The sequence below is a fragment of the Schistocerca nitens genome, chromosome 6, assembly GCF_023898315.1.
Source record: "Schistocerca nitens isolate TAMUIC-IGC-003100 chromosome 6, iqSchNite1.1, whole genome shotgun sequence".
NCBI lineage: Eukaryota > Metazoa > Arthropoda > Insecta > Orthoptera > Acrididae > Schistocerca > Schistocerca nitens.
In genome coordinates, this window is record NC_064619.1 from 404,925,331 (window position 1) to 404,945,603 (window position 20,273).

Genomic DNA, 20,273 nt, shown 5'->3' on the forward strand with positions numbered 1-20,273 from the left:
CAATACAATAGTATTTGTTTACGTTTTAAAATTTCGCATTTTATTTGGTTTCCTAAGCCCTTGCCATATGTTTATGATGGTGAAAACCATTTTTGGATATCTATTGTTGTTCCAGAGATATTTGAGGTGGCAGAGTTAGGCGAGAGACCATGTATACACTGCCTGGCAAAAAAGTGAAGCCTTCAGAAGGCATGGTCGGACATCAATGTAATTTCATACACTTACACACTGTTGCCGGTATATAAATCATAAGAACTGCAATTTTTTTCTGACAGGTTGAACAACCACCAGAGTATCAAGGTTCCAGTCAACTGTGTCTGACCACCACAAGGAGGACCACTGTATTATGCACCAAGCACATCATAATCCCCATTCACAACTGAGCCTGCCATCCACGAAAAAGTAATGGACTCCCTGCAACATTGTGTTTCAGCCCGTAGCACTTGTTGGAGACTAGCTGCAGCTGGACTAGGAAATTACCATGTCATAGGTTGCCTTTAACACTACAACGCAAACAGACGCATTTGAAGTGGTGTTGTGACTAAGTCACTTGGACTGCGGATGGATGCCATCATATTGCATTCAGCAATGAATTGTGGTCCTCCAGTAACCCAGATGACCAGCATCAGTATATACGGTGATCTCCCAAAGGTTTGGAGAGGCAGGCGATGTAACAACTGGCCTCATGATGAGAGGGAGTTATCAGGTATGATTCAGCTAAAGACTGATAGTGATTGAGGGAATTATGATGGCACAATGGTATGTCATGGGTGTCCCGTGTCATAATGTGTTAACTATCATGCAACAGAATTGTGGTGCCATTTTTCAACAATAAAATGCTCAACCACACGACACCTGTCTCTATGAATTGTCTGCATATGTTGAGGTACTCCCATGGCAAGCAAGATCCCCAGATCTGTCTCCCACAGAATGTGCAACGGACCAGCTCAAATTTCAACTTCCTTCCAATGCCAGTATTTGGGTTATCCAGGACCAGTTACAACAATTATCAGCCACCTTGCCCTAGGAGAGGATACACTGGCTTTATGACACCCTTCCCAATCAAATCAGTGCATGCATCCAGCTCAGAGTAGATGACACGTCATACTGATCAGTGGGCTCACACTGCTAAGTTCGTTATAAATTTGACTTCAATTTTTAATTCGTGAAAAAGTATCACATATCCTCTTCACCCATGACATTTCATTTTGTTGGTTGGTTGGTTGGTTGTTTGGGGGAAGAGACCAAACAACGAGGTTAACAGTCTCATAGGATTAGGGAAGGATGGGGAAGGAAGTCGGCCATGCCCTTTCAAAGTAACCATCCCGGCATTTGCCTGGAGCGATTTAGGGAAATCACGGAAAACCTAAATCAGGATGGCTGGACGCGGGATTGAACCGTCGGCCTTCCGAATGCGAGTCCAGTGGTTTCATTTTGTTCCCTCCTCCCCTTCAATGTGCTTCGCTTTTTTTTTTTTTTTTTTTTTTTTTTGGCCAGGCAGTGTATTTATGTCAGCAAAGGACTCTCCAATGTCAAAGAGGGCGGGGAGGGGGGGGGGACAAATTCTTCAATAGGAATTATTTCGTTCTATGGAAAGGAGGCAACATTTATGAATGAATATGTCTTCTGAACCCACTATACTGTAGTGTTTCCAAAGCTGCATCAAGATTACTGCAAATCGCAGGCAGGAAGCAATGGCATCCACTGTTCTTCGAAGAAGGTTCAAAAATTTCTCATGTTATGAGGTTAAGCATTGCCGCACTGAAATATGGTATGTGCAGTTGCTAGAAGACAGAATAGCACCTTGGGCTCTGAAGCCTCCTCAGTGTAGGGATTACTGTTCTCAATATGCAGCAGTAGCATGCTGCAACCATGGACATCCAAACCATCACATTAGGCACTTTGAAATGTTGATAAAGATCGCTGTTGTCACCAATGTAGCATAATACATGTTTCCAGCCACCACTGCAGCTCAATATGAAGTGAGACCAATGAGAGGATGCTACATTTTGGCACCTTGTATGTGGCTACCTGTGTTCATTTGTCCACTGTAGTATGGTGTGTGTGGTTCCTTGACAACAGCTGATACACAATGGCATGTGTGGCACCAGTCGAACCAGCAGAATATGACAAATTCATTTGCCAGTATCCTCTACTCTATACTGACAAGACAAACAGGCATTTGTGAATTCACGGCCCTGATAAAATGTCATTTGGCTTCATTATTTTGTGGCTGGGGGAAGGGGAGAGAGGGAAGGGGAGGGGAGGGGGAGCATAGACTTAGTGGCTTACTGTCCAGCTGTTGTAACCACACATGGTACCCTGTCATGATGTCTTGCTGTAAGTTCATACAGAAGTTCAATAATATTTCAATAAATCAGCATAATGTAATAAAAACAATTCATCGTAAACAGTTTATTTCACCAAATATTAACATTGATGAATGACAGACTTTCACAAAACATAAGCTTCTCTGCACCAGTATATTCTAGTACTGAGTACAATCTGACAATCACTAGTTCACTAGCTTCAACTTGATGAAAATTACTGAAGCTTCAGAATGTAAAGTAAACAAATAACCATATTAAAAGTAGAATTCATATCATTCGGAGCAACAGTTTAAGACTGCATTCAAACGTGCATCAGCTGATCCCTGATCAATATATAAATTTCATGGCAAAAATATTCTGTCACTATAGTAGTGTCACATACTAAAACTCGAACTCTGAATCTACATCTTTAAAACAAAGTGATACAGTTCCGCTGCCTATGACTGCATACGAGCGACTGCACCAGCTCGTTGGGTGTCAGCCCTAGTATACTGTCACTCCTAGGGTGTATAAAGCTTCTTAATAATCCCCAGCATTCAAATTATATTAGACATACATTTAAGATGTATATATGCTGTATTCACTAATACAATAACACTAACTCGTTTTAATAAAATGCGAATACACATCAGTCTTATTAACATTGGTCTGCATAAAACAATAAAAACCTATCTTTAAATTACATTACATGGTACATTCTACTGTCTTCTTTCAATAAGGTATCTGGCGGAACCATTCACTTGCTTGCCTTTTGTATCATTTTGTACCAGTCATCAATTAATTAGATGAATGTATAACAGAATATCAATTTTACCAAACTAAATTATACTACATTACAACATAATGATGTCACGGGGTCAGAGTACGGATAGGGTAAGTCATACTGGTTGCTTTATACAGGTTTTACTGTCTACTAAGTCCACTATCATGTTAATCAGCTTACATAGCCTAATCGTACCATCTCAGGCACACACACACACACACACACACACACACACACACACACACACACACACACAATGTGGTGTCACCGCCAGACACCACACTTGCTAGGTGGTAGCTTAAATCGGCCGCGGTCCATTAGTACATGTCGGACCCGCGTGTCGCCACTGAGTGATCGCAGATCGAGCGCCACCACACGGCAGGTCTCGAGAGACTGACTAGCACTCGCCCCAGTTGTACGGACGACATTGCTAGCGACTACACGTACGAAGCCTTTCTTTCATTTGCCGAGAGACAGTTAGAATAGCCTTCAGCTAAGTTAATGGCTACAACCTAGCAAGGCGCCATTAACCATTTGTACCATTGCATGTATCTCAAGATAGTCTCACTTGTATCATCAAGATTGCTGTATACCAAAGGGCGATATAAAAGTTAAGTGTTCTAGTAGCTACGTTCTTTTCTTTATCACATTCATTACGAATCCTGTTCCAGACTTAACGCAAGACGGCGTGAGTTTACGCGTGCCCTTTCGGCTACTTCACTGTGGACTGGCTGCCTTAACAGTCCACTACACACACACACACACACACACACACACACACACACACACACACACACACACAAATGCAACTCTCACACACATGACCACAGTCTCTAGCTGCTGATGCCAGACACCATTGTGTGTGTGTGTGTGTGTGTGTGTGTGTGTGTGTGTGTGTGTGTGCGCGGGCGTGCGCAGGTTTTTTGTCTATTTTTGACAAAGGGCTTGTTTGACAAAAGCTCACTTTCTGACAGTCTTTTTGTTGTGCCTATCGGCAACTCAGCATCTCTGCTACACAGTGAGTAGCAACTATCCTTTTCATAATATTGTTACATTCCATCATGGACTTTCCATTGTCTGATAACTTTTGTTGAGATTTTCAATTTAAGAAAATGCATGACTCTGTAGCATCATGTGTTTAGCTGCTGTTGATCTTAAATAACTTACTGGTTATTGTCTGTCAGATTAGAAACACTGTAACTTTTATAATTTTTATTGTACAATTAAGTGGCTTATATCACTATACTGTCTCTGTCTTTTGGACTATGTAGGGCGAATGTAGTGCAAATAGTTTCCATGACTATGTTTTTAGCAGATGACTACTGAATGCATGCCTTGTATGACCACAAGGCAGCCAAAACCTTATGCCAACTGTTGTCTACTCATTACTATGGGGAAAAACCAACCAGTAACTCTGTTCCTTGCCACCTCCTGACTTTTTATAACATTCTGCTCTGTCGACTAGCTATGGTGAAGACCGCTGACATCACTTGCCCACACCTGTTAGTGTGGCCTTCAAAAGTTGCATTACCAATCTTGCATTTTGTACAAACATTTCCCAGCTCGGCACTAACATCAACTTCTGTTGCATTAAACACTTGCATTCACATTTCATCTTTATTTGGCAACTTTGCAATGAATGTGCTTGGCATCAGACTGAGCCTTTTTGCTACGTGGGAGATTGCTTCTGGGCTTCATAGTACACCATCCATTTTGCAAATTTCTATCACTTACTGGTGGTCCTCTGCTTTAAACATCCTTCAAGATTGGATTCTTTCAGACTATTCTTTCTTCATGTCACAATTTTCACAAACATTAGTGTGCTTTTACAATGTAAACAGAAGTTTAAGAAAGTTTTTCTGAACTTCATTTTATCACATCAACTGCGACACTGTATGTAAGGCTTTCTCAAATCTGAAAGTGGACTTTGAAGTGTTAAGGAATTATGAGCATGCTATATGATGAAATACAATATGAAAATCAGTAACACTAAGGACATGGTAAAGAAATCTTCAAGAATGGCGAGGAAGGTACCATCAGCAGACTTAATGAAGAAATGCTCTCAAAAGGGTGAAGGACTTTCATTATTTAAATAACATTATCAGCTGTACTGTACACTGTAAAACATAAATATGTTCTACAACACATGAAAAGAAAGATTTTTAATATAAAGAAAAGTCTGCTAAAAGTTAAGGTTGTATACCACCCATCAGAGAAGTATCTTGTCAAAAGTTGCAAATGGAATACTACAAGCTATGAAGCAGAAACTTGGACTCTACAAAAATAAGAAGGTAAGAAAATAGTTCTTTATCAGAGTGTTTGTGATGGGCATATAAATACCTTGGGACAGTACACCAATGAATGTGGAGTTGCAGAAATGGTTCTCGCGCATGATGTCAGATGTCATCATGAAATCCCCTCAATATTTCACTGACGCAACTGACTGACATCTTCAGTTGCAACAAACTGAGCTATGACAGATGCCTCTTATTTATGCCAGTCTAAATAGGAAATGCACAGATGCAAATGTCCTATATCTGGTGGCTAATATCAAAGATTTCCTATCAGTAGCAGGGAGGACAGTTAAAACATCTGTTGGGTGATGAACCAAGGACTTTGGTGTGCACACAAATGCTGCTGTTTCTATTGTGTGCTACCACTGGTCATGACAGTACCCTCTTTGGAATCCACATGCTGAAGTTCACATCCATCCTGATGAGTCAAAAGTCTCATCATTTTCATCTGTATATTTACGTCACCACTGACGCATCTTCTCTCGTATGACCAATAGTTTCCCTTAGTGGCCACTGTGACTTTAATATTGCCAGCAGTGGATATTATGGTGTGCTATGTTGGAATCCAGTATCTGTTCAAAAGATTTCTGGAGCTTGCAAACATCTGGGACAGCCGATGGCAGGTTACAGGAATGACAGCCACTGCACATACACACAAGTCCTTGGTTCATCATCCACAGGTGGCATAGATGTCCTTCCCATTTTCTATCAGGAAATTTTCAATACTGGCCACCAAATTTGGTGACTTCACACCTGCAAATTTCCAGTTTAGACTGCTATAAATAGGACACTCCAACTGTAACTCTGCAGTGTGTTCGTCGCAACTTACGATATTAGTCAGGTGCGCAGATGAAATATTTTGGGGATTTCACAGTGATATCCAACATTTTGCCTGAGAACCATTTCTGTAACTAGTCTGTTGGGAAAGCCTGAAGCAACATGAATTTTGAGCTGTTTGTAGTAGTAGTAGTAGTAGTAGTAGTAGTAGTAGTAGTAGTAGTTGTTGTTGTTGTTGTTGTTGTTGTTTGGTCAGCACCAAGGTCACCAGCATCCTTACTAAAATAGTGAGATGGAAGGGTTTAAAATGTTGAAAGTTGCATTATACTAGAAATGTAACTCACTCTGCTCCATTCCAACTTGCTTTCACTCACTATTTCAAACAGAAGTACACAATATACTAGACTTAGTCTACAGCCAGTCTGTATAATCTATTGTTAAATGACATGTACAATAATAACACAATACCTAAAATAATTCATCAGCAAACTGACTGATTGATCACTCAAAATATGTGAGAACTAACTACCCAGAAAACACATTAAAATCATCTACCTAATACCTTAAGTATAGCGTCAGATGCTATGAAGAATCTCATGAAACATTCATTTCACTGCCTTCTAATATAAGAAGTTAAATCAGTTGTTAAGCACCTATAGGCCTCTTGACTTGGTGAAAAACACATACCATTAAAATGTGCCTTCTGATATCTGTGCGGCACAAACACTATACTCTGGTGGTTACTCTCATGAATCTGTTTGCAAAAGTAGGAGCACAGTTATATCTAATAAAACATCAAGAAGAGGAGAAAATAGGGTGATAGCCATTTTTGCAGTGGTTTTCATTGTGCACTTTTAAGAGATGAAGAAACAAAGATGCCCCAAGACAGCTGTTTGTGGAGGATATAAAGAGCTGGCCTTTATATTATTTCATTAAGCAGCTAGTTACAAAAAGAAAATACCTACAAGAGAACCATTGTAACATCCTGCTTCCCCCTCCCACCCCTACCCCACTGAAAAAGAACTGAGAATACAACTGCAGACAATCCCTGTATGATAGCCCAGTTCTGTAAGATATTGAAAGTTGAGTTGAAACAATCCTGACATCAAAAAAGAGTTGTGCAAGATAAATGAAAGTTGGTAGGGGCATTTCTACACATTAAAGATAATTTCTATTCAAATTTTGCACTAGTCACATAAGAGTGGCACTAGTAGCATCACTATGAGGATGTAAATTTGTTTTCTTCCAATACACACTAACCGTTATGAGTGTAAGTTACCTTAGAGACTGGATGTGATGAGTTGATATTAGTCAAGAAAGCCTTTAAGGCGACAAATACATCATTACCAACACCTCACTGAGTCTGAATGATGTCGTGTAATAGGGCTATTAGAAGCTGTATGTTCAATCCGTGATATTGCACAAATACCTGGCAGGAATGTAGCCACTGTACATGATTGCTTGCAGTGGTGGCCATGAGAATGTAAGGTCACAAGAAGACTGGACTCTGGGCAGCCATATGGCACTACCACGAGGAAAGACTATCATGCTCCATGCTGTGGTGCATTGTACTGTGTCTGTAGCAGCAATTTGAGCAGCAGTTGGCACCACAGTGACACAACAAACTGTTGTAAATCATTTACATCAAGGAAAACAGATCCTCAAGGACAGCTCTGAAACAGACACCTTGAGGATAGCTCTAAAACAGACACCCTGTAGTGTGCATTCCAAGACCCCAGACCACGGCCATCTGCGATTTCATCTATGTCAAGCGAGAGCTCACTGGAGGGCCAACAAGAGGTCTTTTGTGTTTTCTGATGACTGCCTTCGTGCCAGTGATGGCCATGTTTTGGTTAGGACCTACACACAACCTGTCTGTGTGCTAGACCCACTGGACCTACACCTGGAGTTACGGACTGGGGTGTGATTTTGTATGACAATAGGAGCACTCTCATGGTTATCCCTCACATCCTGACTGCAAATCTGTATATCAGTCAAGTGATTCAACTTGTTATGCTCCCATTCATGAACAGCATTCCAGGTGGTGTTTTTTTAACAGGATAATGTTCAATCACATACCGCTGTTGTAACCCAACATGCTTTATGGTGTGCTGCCATGTTGCCTTGGGCTGCTCTATTATCACACCTGTCTACAATCTAGTACATATGGGACACCATCAAATGACAACTCTGGTGTCATCCACAACCAGCATTAACTGCCCCAACAAAGTTCAACAGACACAGAACTCTATACCACAAATTGACATCTGGCAACTGTACAACACCTTTTGCATGCTTGCATTCAACATTCTGACACTTACATCAGTTATCAATGTACCAACATTTCAGATTCTCAATGGCTTTTCTTGTGTTTACATTCCTGAAATGTTAAACCACTTAACTATTTTACTTAGTCAAATGTATTCCAGAAACTTCATTACTCTACATTAATTATTTTTTTGTGTTGGGATTTTTTCCCCATCAGTGTGTTATGAAAAGGATCAATCTTAATGTTAGAAGAGCTCTTTTCTTTGTAAAGTATATTCTACCAACTATATGAGCTGCAGTTCAAATAATATGGTCAAAGCAAATTCTGCATAAACTTCAAACTCCTTTCCTCATGTGCAACAAATCTAAAAGAAATATTACAGTTTACATTGTTGTAAACTCAGTCATCCCAATCAAGAATATCAGTAATTTATTATTGGAAATTACTGGTGCAAAATGAATTACAAGAAAAGGATAAAGATGGGAAATTAAATACCTGATTATTACACACTGATTTTCATTATCTATTAACATGTTTCTGTACATCTCATCAGCTAATGCATAGATATGTGGCGGGTTTTCATATGGTGCCTGCAAAAATTAAATAACAATTACCTTTCATTTACCCAGAGAACAGTCATGAAACATTTGTAAGAACATTATCAGTTAGTATAATGCAAGGAAGGTAATTTGTGGTGAAAAATAAGTCAGTAGAATATATATAGAAAATAAAAAATAAATATATATTTTAAAAAACTACATCTCTGTCTTGAACTGCTTCATTGCATTTTCAAACAACCAACTCTGAAGGAAGTTATACTGCATATTCGTTATCAGAAAAGTTCCTATAATGAAACCAGCAAGTTTTATCTCTTCCAAAATTTAATCAAATGCAGTGTTGATAACATACACAGTTCAGTCACATTAATGCGACCACTGCCTATATTTGCCATCAACATGAAATAACCACTCACAGACAGCAGATGGCAGCACAAGCAGTGGAGGGTATGTAAGGCAGGTTTGGGGACACGTGGAACTGTGTAGTCACTGTCATAATGTGGTAACTGAGTGATTTACCTAGCATCCAAAAGTGCATGATCATTGGTTTCTGGACCAAGGGTGGAAGAATTTCAGGAACAGGTAAGTTTGCAAACTGTTTGCATGCTGCTGTGGTTCTAACATGTGTGGCAAAATAGAGCTATCCAAAGCTGTTCTAAGGCAACAGTGGTGCACCATGGGCCATAGATGAGAGGGGTGAACTACGGTTACGGAGATGTGTATGGGCGAACAGACATGCAACTGTTGAGCTACTGACCAGCCAGATGAACCAAAGGGCTACCAACAGTGTCTCCTCAATGACCGTTTACTAAACATTGCTGTGTATGGGACTCTGGAGCAGGCACATGGTTCATGTACTCTTGCTGACTGCTGTTCATCAGCGATGAAGGCTGGAATTTCCAGACCAATGCTGCAACTGGACATCCACTGAGTGGTGACAGGTGGCCTTTTTAGATGAATCATGACTTTCGTGATATTCCCTATATGATCTCGTCATTCTGGAAGGCACAATGGATCAACACAAGTACTCACCTGTCCTTGGGGACAATGAGCGCCTCTACATGCAGCTTGTTTTTCCTCGGCACAATGACATCTACCAGCAGGACAAAGCAATATGTTACGCAGTTCATAGCATGTGTACACAGTTCGAAGTGTACCAGGATGAGTTTACCATTCTTCCGTGGCCACTAAACTCAAATCAATAATCTGAGGGACCATCTCAGTCGGGTTATTTGCACCATGGATCCTCAACTGCAAAACCTAGTGCAGCTGGGCACAAAACTGGACAGCATGGCTCCACATCCCTGTCTTTACCTTCCTGAATCTCATTGACACTCTTCCTGCAAGTCTTGCAGCAATTCACACTGCAAAATTTGGTTATTCAGGCTTCTGACAGGTGGTCACATTAATGCGACTAGACAGTATAGTAATTTCACCTAATAAATAGACACAAATTACATAAGCAACAAGTTTACACAAAAATCTTTTTAATACAACATGTTTAAAAAATAATAATAATAATAATTTCTCCTAGCCCCATACAGAATCCTAACCCCATGCATATAGTCATGAAACTTCGTGCATGTGAATTTTTATTAGCTATGACAATACTTGTAAAATTTATAATGATGATTGTCAGGAACATGCAATAATAACTGATGGATGAACAGTTCACATAAATCACAAACAATTTTATTCCACTGCAAATTATATGAAATGTGCGACTTTTCCCAACAACTACTCTCTACACTCATTATCTATTGCATGCACTACACATTTTTAGATTTAAATTTTACAGGTAGCTATTGAAAATTCATATGCACAATTTTCAGGATCATCTCCATGATATTAGGAATCTGTATGACACTAGGAGAACTTATTTTAAGTTTTTAGTCCATTTAAAAAGCTCATTACATTAAAAAGTTCTGTTATATAATTAATTATTTCCTGCTTTTTAGTCCTGTGTGTGTGAAATTTTTCAATCTATTTGAGACATTTTGATGAGATTAAATCAAAAACGTGTGGTGAATTTCACGTTTATTTCAATTTCTCTTCACTTGAGTCATCAAACATAGTGCTTCCTTCAATGTATATCTTGTGAAAGATCGTGAAGGCAAAAATTAGAGAGAGATTCGAGCTCACACTGGAGCTTACCAGCAGTCATTCTTACCATGAAACATTTATGTCTGGAACAGGAAGAGAAGGAAGTAGCAGTAGCGCACAAAGTACCCCCTACCACACACCAAAAAAGAGAGTGAATTAATATTGCACTGTCATCCTGTTCTGAGCTACGTTGAAAAGTTGAAGTCTCTAGCTCATCAGGAGTTTTAAAGTAAATGCAAAATTTGTACCGAACAAACAAACAGACTAGAAAGTGACCTAATAAAAACCTCTTAAAAACTAATGAGTCATGAAATTACAAACATAGGTAAATCAATGAGAAGAGTTGTTATGCAGTATTATTAGCCATAATAAAAATTAAGAATAGGTTTAGTGCTCCACCTACAAGTTTTGCATAGTAACACTGGTAGCACCTTGCCAAGAGGATGAAAGGGGATGTGCCAACTGCTGACTGCAGTTTACCAATGAGAGGCAGATTACAAATCTCTTAGATCACATGTTTGTTAGTAATGAATTGAGGCTAACCTTTGATGTCCTTATCACAATGTTATAAGTGCAGTCTTCAGTCCAAAGAGTGGTTTGATGCAGCTCTCCCCACCAGTCAATCTGTGCAAGCCTTTCCCTTTCTATGCACAACTACTACAACCAACATCCATTTGAACCTGCTTACTGTAGTCAATCCTTGGTCTCCACCTACAATTTTTAACCTTAACCCCCACACTTGCCTCCATTACCAAACAAAGGTTGCTTGATGACTCAGGATGTGTTCTATCAACAGGTCTCTTCTTTTAGTCCAGTTGTGCCATAAATTTTTTTTCTCCCCAATTCGGTTCAGTACCTCTTAATTAATAACCCAATCTACCCACCTAATCTTCAGTATTCTTCTGTTTGGGGTCCCTACACTTCTTGATGACAATACAACCTTGATATGTGCATTGTAACCAAACAAATACATAAAAAAAGAAAATAGATTTTACAAGAATTTTAGTTGGAAATATGCAGTAGCTAGTTTGGAAGCCTGAATCAAAGACACTGTAACGGCGTCAATTTAAGCAGATTCCTTCAGTCCCAATGTAATCACAACCTCATGTTTCCCTTTATATTCCAAGGAACAGCATGGGACAAGACACAAACTATGAAGTACACTGAAAGCTTTCAACATTACCCTTAAAAACATATAGCCTCTTTATTCACCTCTCATTTACGTAAAGCCATGCTTCCAATAGTTATGTGAAACTGCCTGTTGGCAAACAACATGCAGCAGATAAAAATATCCCATCTCGCACTTCCCCTTTTCTTAACTATAACCTTAACAACCATTAATAATAGAAATACCAAAGGCTATCTCGATATACCCAACTTCCCCTAATCTTTACAATTTTTATCTCCTTGTCGAAGCCAGGATAAAAACTCAATTTTCAGACAAAAAAATTCTGACAAAATACAATCATCTTAGTTTAATAACATATAAGATCCCTTAAAGGCAAAACCAAATTTGATCTGCAATGTGTCAATCATAAAAATTTACTACAGAAAGTACAGTGATACAGACTTATCTGTGACCTACACCCCTTGCGACTGGATGAAAAAAAGCAAACAGTAAAACTGAACTACACAAATCACAGCCTAAGCTGCAACTCAGTACAAGCATTATTGTAAAAAAGGTCTATTGCCATTTTATACCCTAACAAATGCAATGCCTATTACCTCACTTGTGAAGTTTTACAGTGTATTTGACAGCAGTTATTGCTGGTTTCCTGCAGACTTGGCAACGCCACGTGTACAAGAGCAGATTCTTCAACCATACTTGATGTACACAAATGTATCTTCTGGACTCAAGATGATTAGATGTGGTAACCTTGCCGAGTTCTACACTGTGCACTCATACTTCAGCTCAGAACATGAAATGGCTTTAGAAAACTGGAGTAGTTATCCTCTTGTTGCTCCACAAGGCTGTGACCTAGGTATTTTAAGACATTTAAAGATAGTAGCATTCATGCCATCAGCTCTTTTTACACATGGTAAACAATTCAATTGTCATAAAACAGGTCTACCACAATCATCGTCACGAGTTTCAGCCTGCAGTACAGGTTGCCTAATAACGGAAGAAGAATGGTTAAAAGCAACATAAACTGTCCCTCTGAAGTAACCACTGTCACTTGCAGTAGTTCACATTTCCAGCATGTCATAATGATGATGTAACTGACAAGTGATTGTTACAGCCTAAGATAAATTTGTGAGGAACAGAGACAAATACTTGAGACCCTTTCCCAAGAACACCATGTCCCTACCACAATGCTGTGTGGATCATTACACCTTGTAAATCTTACATAATTTTTGATAATGTCCAAAGAGGCAAAATTTTTAAGTAAAAAGAGACTCGCATAAGAAAATGTTTCACATAATTTATTGGGGATGTAAACAGTGGCATAAAAAATACTATTCCTGCAAATACTTTGTGTTACGTGTTATATTCACCTCAGGTCTTGGCATAATTACAACAGATATGTCATCTATCTACCATTCTCTCATGGGGTACTTACAAACAGCTGTTAATACAACACCACCCTCCCCCAACCAACCCCTCCCTCCAGTATATTCTTGATGTCTTATGGCGAGTGCTGCAAAATGCCTAATAACAGCACTGCCTTGTTCTGTACTATTAACTCATCATATTTCCAATGACTATAATATTTTGTCACAATGCTTTCCTATTTTTCAATATTCCCAGGACAATATGTAATCTTGCAGAGGCAGGGAGGAACCGTGGGTGGACCAGTATGGTTGGAGTTGGTTGTAGGCTTCACTCAAATCTCTGCGTGAGCATTATTATCCATCTTCAGGGTGGCTACTCAAACTTGGAAAAGGAAAAAAGATTTCCTGAGAATTCCAGGTGTCAGGAGGAAGATGGTGTCAAGAAGTTCCTGACAAAAAAATGGTGAGTGCCACAGGAAAAGGGGGGGGGGGGGGGTTGCAGGTGGCAGAATACCATAACAGTAATGACTTTTCTTTCCTCTCAGTGGAGCTATACACCAGCCATAAGCCGTATTTAACAGCAGTTTTTAAACATAAATAATTTATATAGGATAATATTCATATAATTAATATGATCTGAAATAATAAGTAATTTAAAAAATTTTGATTTATAGAACTCAATAAAATTCAATTTCAATGCTAGGTTAAAAACACAGAATTCCCTAAAATTTTATGAAGTTCTATGAGATTTCACTAATTTTTCCAAGTAAAATATAATTCTCTGAGAATTCCAGGTTTTCAGGAAGAATCGCCACCCTGGTCTTGTGTAATGGCCACTGCTTGGTGCACTCTCGGCCTGTATTTAGCAGCTACAGGCCTAAAGAACACTCAGCAAAGCCCAAAATATGAGTTGGATCCAGAATGTTGGAGCAGAAATTCGAGCAAAGCCTACAGCCCACCACCTCCTGCTCTGCCTTCCACCCTCCTCCCCAACCACACAAGACCCTGGTACTCACAGCAATGTGTAGGGGATAGCTGTCCATGTGTATAAATATAAGGACATCTGCAATATCTCAAAACTTCGCCAAAAGATGATGATTATGACATTAGTTACAACACTGTCACCTAGCGGGAAATGCCCAAGAGCTTGTGACCAGCTGTATACATTGGGAAAATTCCTATTGACACATAATAGTAATATGTTTGTGTAATATGTTAATTTAAAACTACTACTCATGGAGAAAGAAGGGAAAGAATTCTAGGCACAGCCTTTCGTTACGAATTATCCTCATGTTCACTTGTAATTATTTGAAAAGCAGCATAGTACCCACAATTTGGATTAAGAAGGGACCAAGTCCTTATAAACACAATTTCCTATTTCAGCCACAGACCAAAGAAAGTATCATCATCACAATAAAGATCAAGACGTTGACCTTAAAGTGGTTTCAGAAACAATGCCATTAACAGTTTTAAAAATAAATAACTGTTTAATGCTAAAGTGGGGACAAAGCTGAAAAGTGACTCTTCAGTTGCAAACTTCAAATTCAATGCCAGGAAGCACAAAAACCAAAACACATTTTTCATGAAAATTTCAAGAAGAAAATGGGCACAGAAAGGACCGAATAGAATTAAAAATGAAGTTCACTATGTACTGCCAAATAACAAACAAATTATGGATGTTTTCAGGTCTTGAACCACTTCAGGAATTCTGGTGACCACAAGTTCTTAAGATTCAAAATAAAACTGTACACCAAGCTAGAAAGAACTATATTCATTATGTAAAAATACAGTTTCAATTAATAAAAAATTATGTTTAAAAGAAGTAGATAAGTAAACAGCTATGCAGAATGGTGAAATTGTAGAAATGGTGCTGTAACAAGCATCATACTGGAAACAGCTAGATGGAGCAAAGAGGAGCAAACGAAAAGTTTATATGCCTATCACCATCTCAACTGTGCAGTGAGTCGTTACCTTTACTATTTCCATTATTTGTAACAGAAATCAGATAGAAGTACCTGAACTACACAATATTACTCATAGAAGTATAAAGAGGGGACTGTAAGTGAGCAATTGAGAATATCTGTCACCTGCTTTACCTACTACTGAGCCCTTGTGAACCTTACATTTCACAACCCCACAAATTGTTACACTAATGCATTTGTACGAGTTGAACAATTCCAATTGTGAGTCATCAATATTATAGTAATAGGATAATACGAGGGTAATCCCAAAAGTAAGATCTCCCATTTTTTTTATAAATACATAGACCTATTTATTTCTACAATGGTTTACATCAGTTTACAGCTTGAACATTTAGCTGTTTTTCGACATAATCACCATTTCTGTCGATGCATTTTTGTACATGCTGTGGCAGTTTTTGTATGCCCATGTCATACCAGCTCGCCGCCATGCTGTTCAGAAAGTTATGAACCTCTTCTTTTACCTCATTGTCGGAGCTGAATTGCTTTCCAGCCAACCTGAACCTAGGGAACAGGTGATAATCACTGGGTGCCAAGTCAGGACTATAAGGTGGGTGGGTGATTATGGTCCACTGAAACTGTTGCAGGAGAGCAACGGTTAGCCGAAGGATGTGTGGGAGAGCGTTGTCATGGAGAATGTGTATGCCCTTGCTAAACATTCCTCTTCTCTGGTTCTGAATTGCCCGTTTGAGTTTTTTTCAGAGTCTCAGACTACCTGTCAGCATGAATTGTGGTCCCAGCGATTCAGATCCGATGCCGAGGTGAAAGAAGAGGTTCATACTTTCTGAACAGCATGGTGGCGAGCTGGTATGACATGGACATACAAAAACTGCCACAGCGTCTACAAAAATGCATCAACAGGAATGGTAATTATGTCGAAAAATAGCTAAATGTTCAAGCTGTAAACTGATGTAAACCATTGTAGAAATAAACAGGTCTACATACTTATAAAAAAATAGGAGACCTTACTTTTGGGATTACCCTTGTCTGTGTTCTCATTTTGTGAAGAATAAAATTTTAGATTTATTAATATTTAAAGCAAACTGCCAATTTTTGCACCATTTTGAAATCCTATCAAGATCCAACTGAATATTTTTTTTTCCAGGTAGCATTTCATTAGAGATAACTGATAACTGCATAATCTGTGGAAAGTCTGATGATGTTATTAATGTTATCAGCAAAGTCATTAACAGTAAGGGTCTCAATACACTTCCTTGGGGCACACCTTAGGTTACTCCTACATATGCTGATGACTCTCCATCCAAGTTAATAGCTGCATCCTCTCTATGAAGAAATCCTCAATCCAGTTACAAATTTCACTTGATACCCCACACTATCATACTTTCGATAATAAGTGTAGGTGTGGTACTGAGTCAAATGCTTCCTGGAAATCAAGAAATACTGCAGCTACTTGACTGCCTTCGTCCATGGCTTTCAGGATGTCAAGTGAGAAAAGTTATAAAACAAGTAACAAATATCAGTTACAATTCTGAAAGGGGTTTATAAACTACAAGAGAGTTTTGACTCCACTACCAAAAATCTTTGCTGACACCATTTAAGAACCAAGTAATAGAATCTACACAAGATAGTTTGTAGGAGAAGATACAGAAGACTGGAACTTATATTCGACACCATCAAAAGGGCGAAACATTCAGAATTTATAAAGAAGTTTGGCATGGAGATCCCATTTCAGGTAAACCATTTCCTGAAGACTTGGAAGGGTTCTAAAAATCACTAAATTGGGGTGAAGAAGGAATACATGCAAACATATCTTATCTGAACTGCCTATTTGCAGATGAAATTGTTGTCTACATCTACATTTATACTCCGCAAGCCACCCAACGGTGTGTGGCGTAGGGCACTTTACGTGCCACTGTCATTACCTCCCTTTTCTGTTCCAGTCGTGTATGGTTCGCGGGAAGAACGACTGTCTGAAAGCCTCCGTGCACGCACGAATATCTCTAATTTTACATTTGTGATCTCCTCGGGAGGTATAAGTAGGGGGAAGCAATATGTTCGATACCTCATCCAGAAACGCACCCTCTCGAAACCTGGCGAGCAAGCTACACCGCGATGCAGAGCGCCTCTCTTGCAGAGTCTGCCACTTGAGTTTGCTAAACATCTCCGTAACGCTATCACGGTTACGGTTGTTTGCTTCGGATATGGAAGAGCTTTGACAAAGGATGGAGAAACTGACCGCTCAAAGCATGTATGATAGTACACCTGAAAGATTAATTATAACAACAAAAAAACTATGTACCACCAGTATGCCAATAGGAGAATGACAAAGATTGATCATGAAGTTATAGTAACAGTCAAGAAATTTATATACTTTGGAAAGCTGAAACCAGCACGTGGATGGAATAAGGAGGAGGCTAAATATGGGCTGGAGTTCACTTGGAAAACTGAATACAGAAGAAATGACAGTGTATAACCTGTGTATACTGACGCTATTGGAAGTTATGGCTGGTTGGTAGTTTGCTTGGGGGTTAAAGGGCTAAAACAGCCTCTCGGTCCAGGGGTAATTCATATGGAGATAATGACTTGTTCTGGTGAAGAAATCACACAGGAGCTTTAAAATCAAAGTACTGAAGACAATATTGATGCCAGAACTGACAAATACTTTACGGAGAAATACGTACGAATCAGACCGGTACACAGGACAGAGCAGATAAGGGGTTTCCCATAGCTCATCCGTAGTGAAAGAAACCCCACATGCATCTAACCACCACCAACCTGATTAAGGCCAAACACCATAACAGAGTAAAGAATGATTTCTATGTAGGAGAGGGCTAAACATGTAATGGACATCAGCTGGAGCATCACTAATAAAAACAAGATGAGAGGAAAGGGTAAGGTAGGGATGGGTGTACCCGGGACTCCATACACAATAGGAGCAATCCCATCCATAGCCATTTCACTCTTCATCCATTATAATCTAGTGTTAAAGAGCACCCACTATTCAATAGTGAGCTAACCCTAAAATGGAAAATAGGTTGTGGCAGAAAGAGATGCAAACTGCATCTGAAAGTGACAAAGAGAGTAAAATAGTCTTGAAAGATGCAGCAGGAGACACAAACAACTCAACTACACCACCCCCATCCCAAAGGTAGTTTAGAACTCACACAGGATAATAAAAACCACTGTCTTGGGGAAAATGGAGAACCAGGTCAACTGCTTGTGTATCCGTCTCTCAATATTAGAGCAAACAATACAAAAGAACATGCTTAGCATGGATGGCCAGAAGGAGTGGGTATTAAACCAGAATGTCCTATGTCTGTAACGCTCCACAATCACAATGTTTGAGTGGCTCATTACATAAAGTAAAAGTAAAAGTATAGGTTAGTCTGGTATGATCAATGTGGAGGTGGCCTAGGATGGTGGATTCCCTCCAGGATGAATGGACAGATAAGCATGATGAGCAGTTGTTTCCTAAATAGTGCGAAGTTTATTTGAGATAACAGTAGCCCGCTACATTCTGTTCCACCTCTGAGTGAGCAAAGGCCTTATTTGCATCTGCACATCCATAACTATGATCATCAAAGTGGATGTGTGATGAGTAATCGCTCCTGTATCCAAACAGTCTGAAAGTTCATTCCCTGGGATACCCACATGACCTAGGGCCCAGAGAAAGACAACTGAGCAGGCAGTATAATTAAGGTTACAGAGTAGTTGATGAATAGCAGATATCACAGGGCTGAGAGAATAACAGTCATCAATGGTCTGGAGGTTGCTCACAGTATCACTGCAAATTAAAACTCGGTTAACAAAATGAAAGGTTCTGTCAATGGCTACCAGCTCTGTCATAAAAAAAACTACATGTTCCAGGCAACAAATGTTGTCCCTAACTGACAGAAGATGTAAAATGATATCCTGTACTATCTGTGGCTTTAGAACCATCAGAGTAAATGATGGCAACACCCCGGTATTCTTGGAGAACCAAAAGGAGCAATGCCGTAAGGTCATGGAGTTAACTAACTTTAGGACTATGGAATAAGTCAGTCCTAATTTGTGGACTGGGTACCAACCAAAACAGTTTATGCAGGAAAACTCAGGGAGCACTTTCCAAGCAAATTAAGAGGTGGTGCTGGCAGAAGTCTACAACACGCATTCCAACTGGTAATCCCACCTTAGAGCAGGTGTCAGGGGTCAATACTCCTCACATACGAAATGAATGTGATACACTGGATGATGAGAATATTGTCGATGGTGATCATGTATGTGATCAACAGCTGATACCATCGGAACTGAAGATCAACAGATGGTATCGTAGGAAGTGAAGAGGGAAGATATCTGCTTCAGGAAGGAGACGGTCTATGGGTCTAGTCCGGAAGGAAGCAATGGCCAGTCAGATGCTACAATGATTTTCTTAGTATAACAATTTCAAAGTTAAAAGTGCTACCCAGCCATAAACCAGGCAAACATAATCCAGTCAGGACAAGACCAGGATGTGGTAAATACAGAGAAGAGTAGGAAAATCTGCACCTCAAGAGGTGTGGACAAGGAAACAGAAGTTTCTAGGCTGCTGCGTACATCTAGATTTTAGATGATCAATATGGGACATTCAAGTCTTTTTTACGGAAAAGGCTCAAAACATGGAACTGTGTAACAACATCCAAACTCTGGGTGCCCAAGTTGAGTTCTGGATCAGGAAGGACCATGGTGTGATAAAATGAATGTACAATCCATCCACACCTTCATTGTACCT

At 39.5% G+C, this 20,273-nt stretch overlaps 1 protein-coding gene across 1 annotated transcript in view; it reads right to left on the minus strand.

The window, feature by feature from the left end:
• The window catches only part of LOC126263654 (unconventional myosin-Ie-like), a 390,931-nt gene that overhangs the window by 359,692 nt on the left and 10,966 nt on the right, over positions 1 to 20,273 (minus strand). The window contains exon 4 of the mRNA XM_049960758.1: positions 8,929 to 9,023. Coding sequence (XP_049816715.1) covers positions 8,929 to 9,023 — 95 coding nt within the window. The remainder of the gene's footprint in view (positions 1 to 8,928; positions 9,024 to 20,273) is intronic.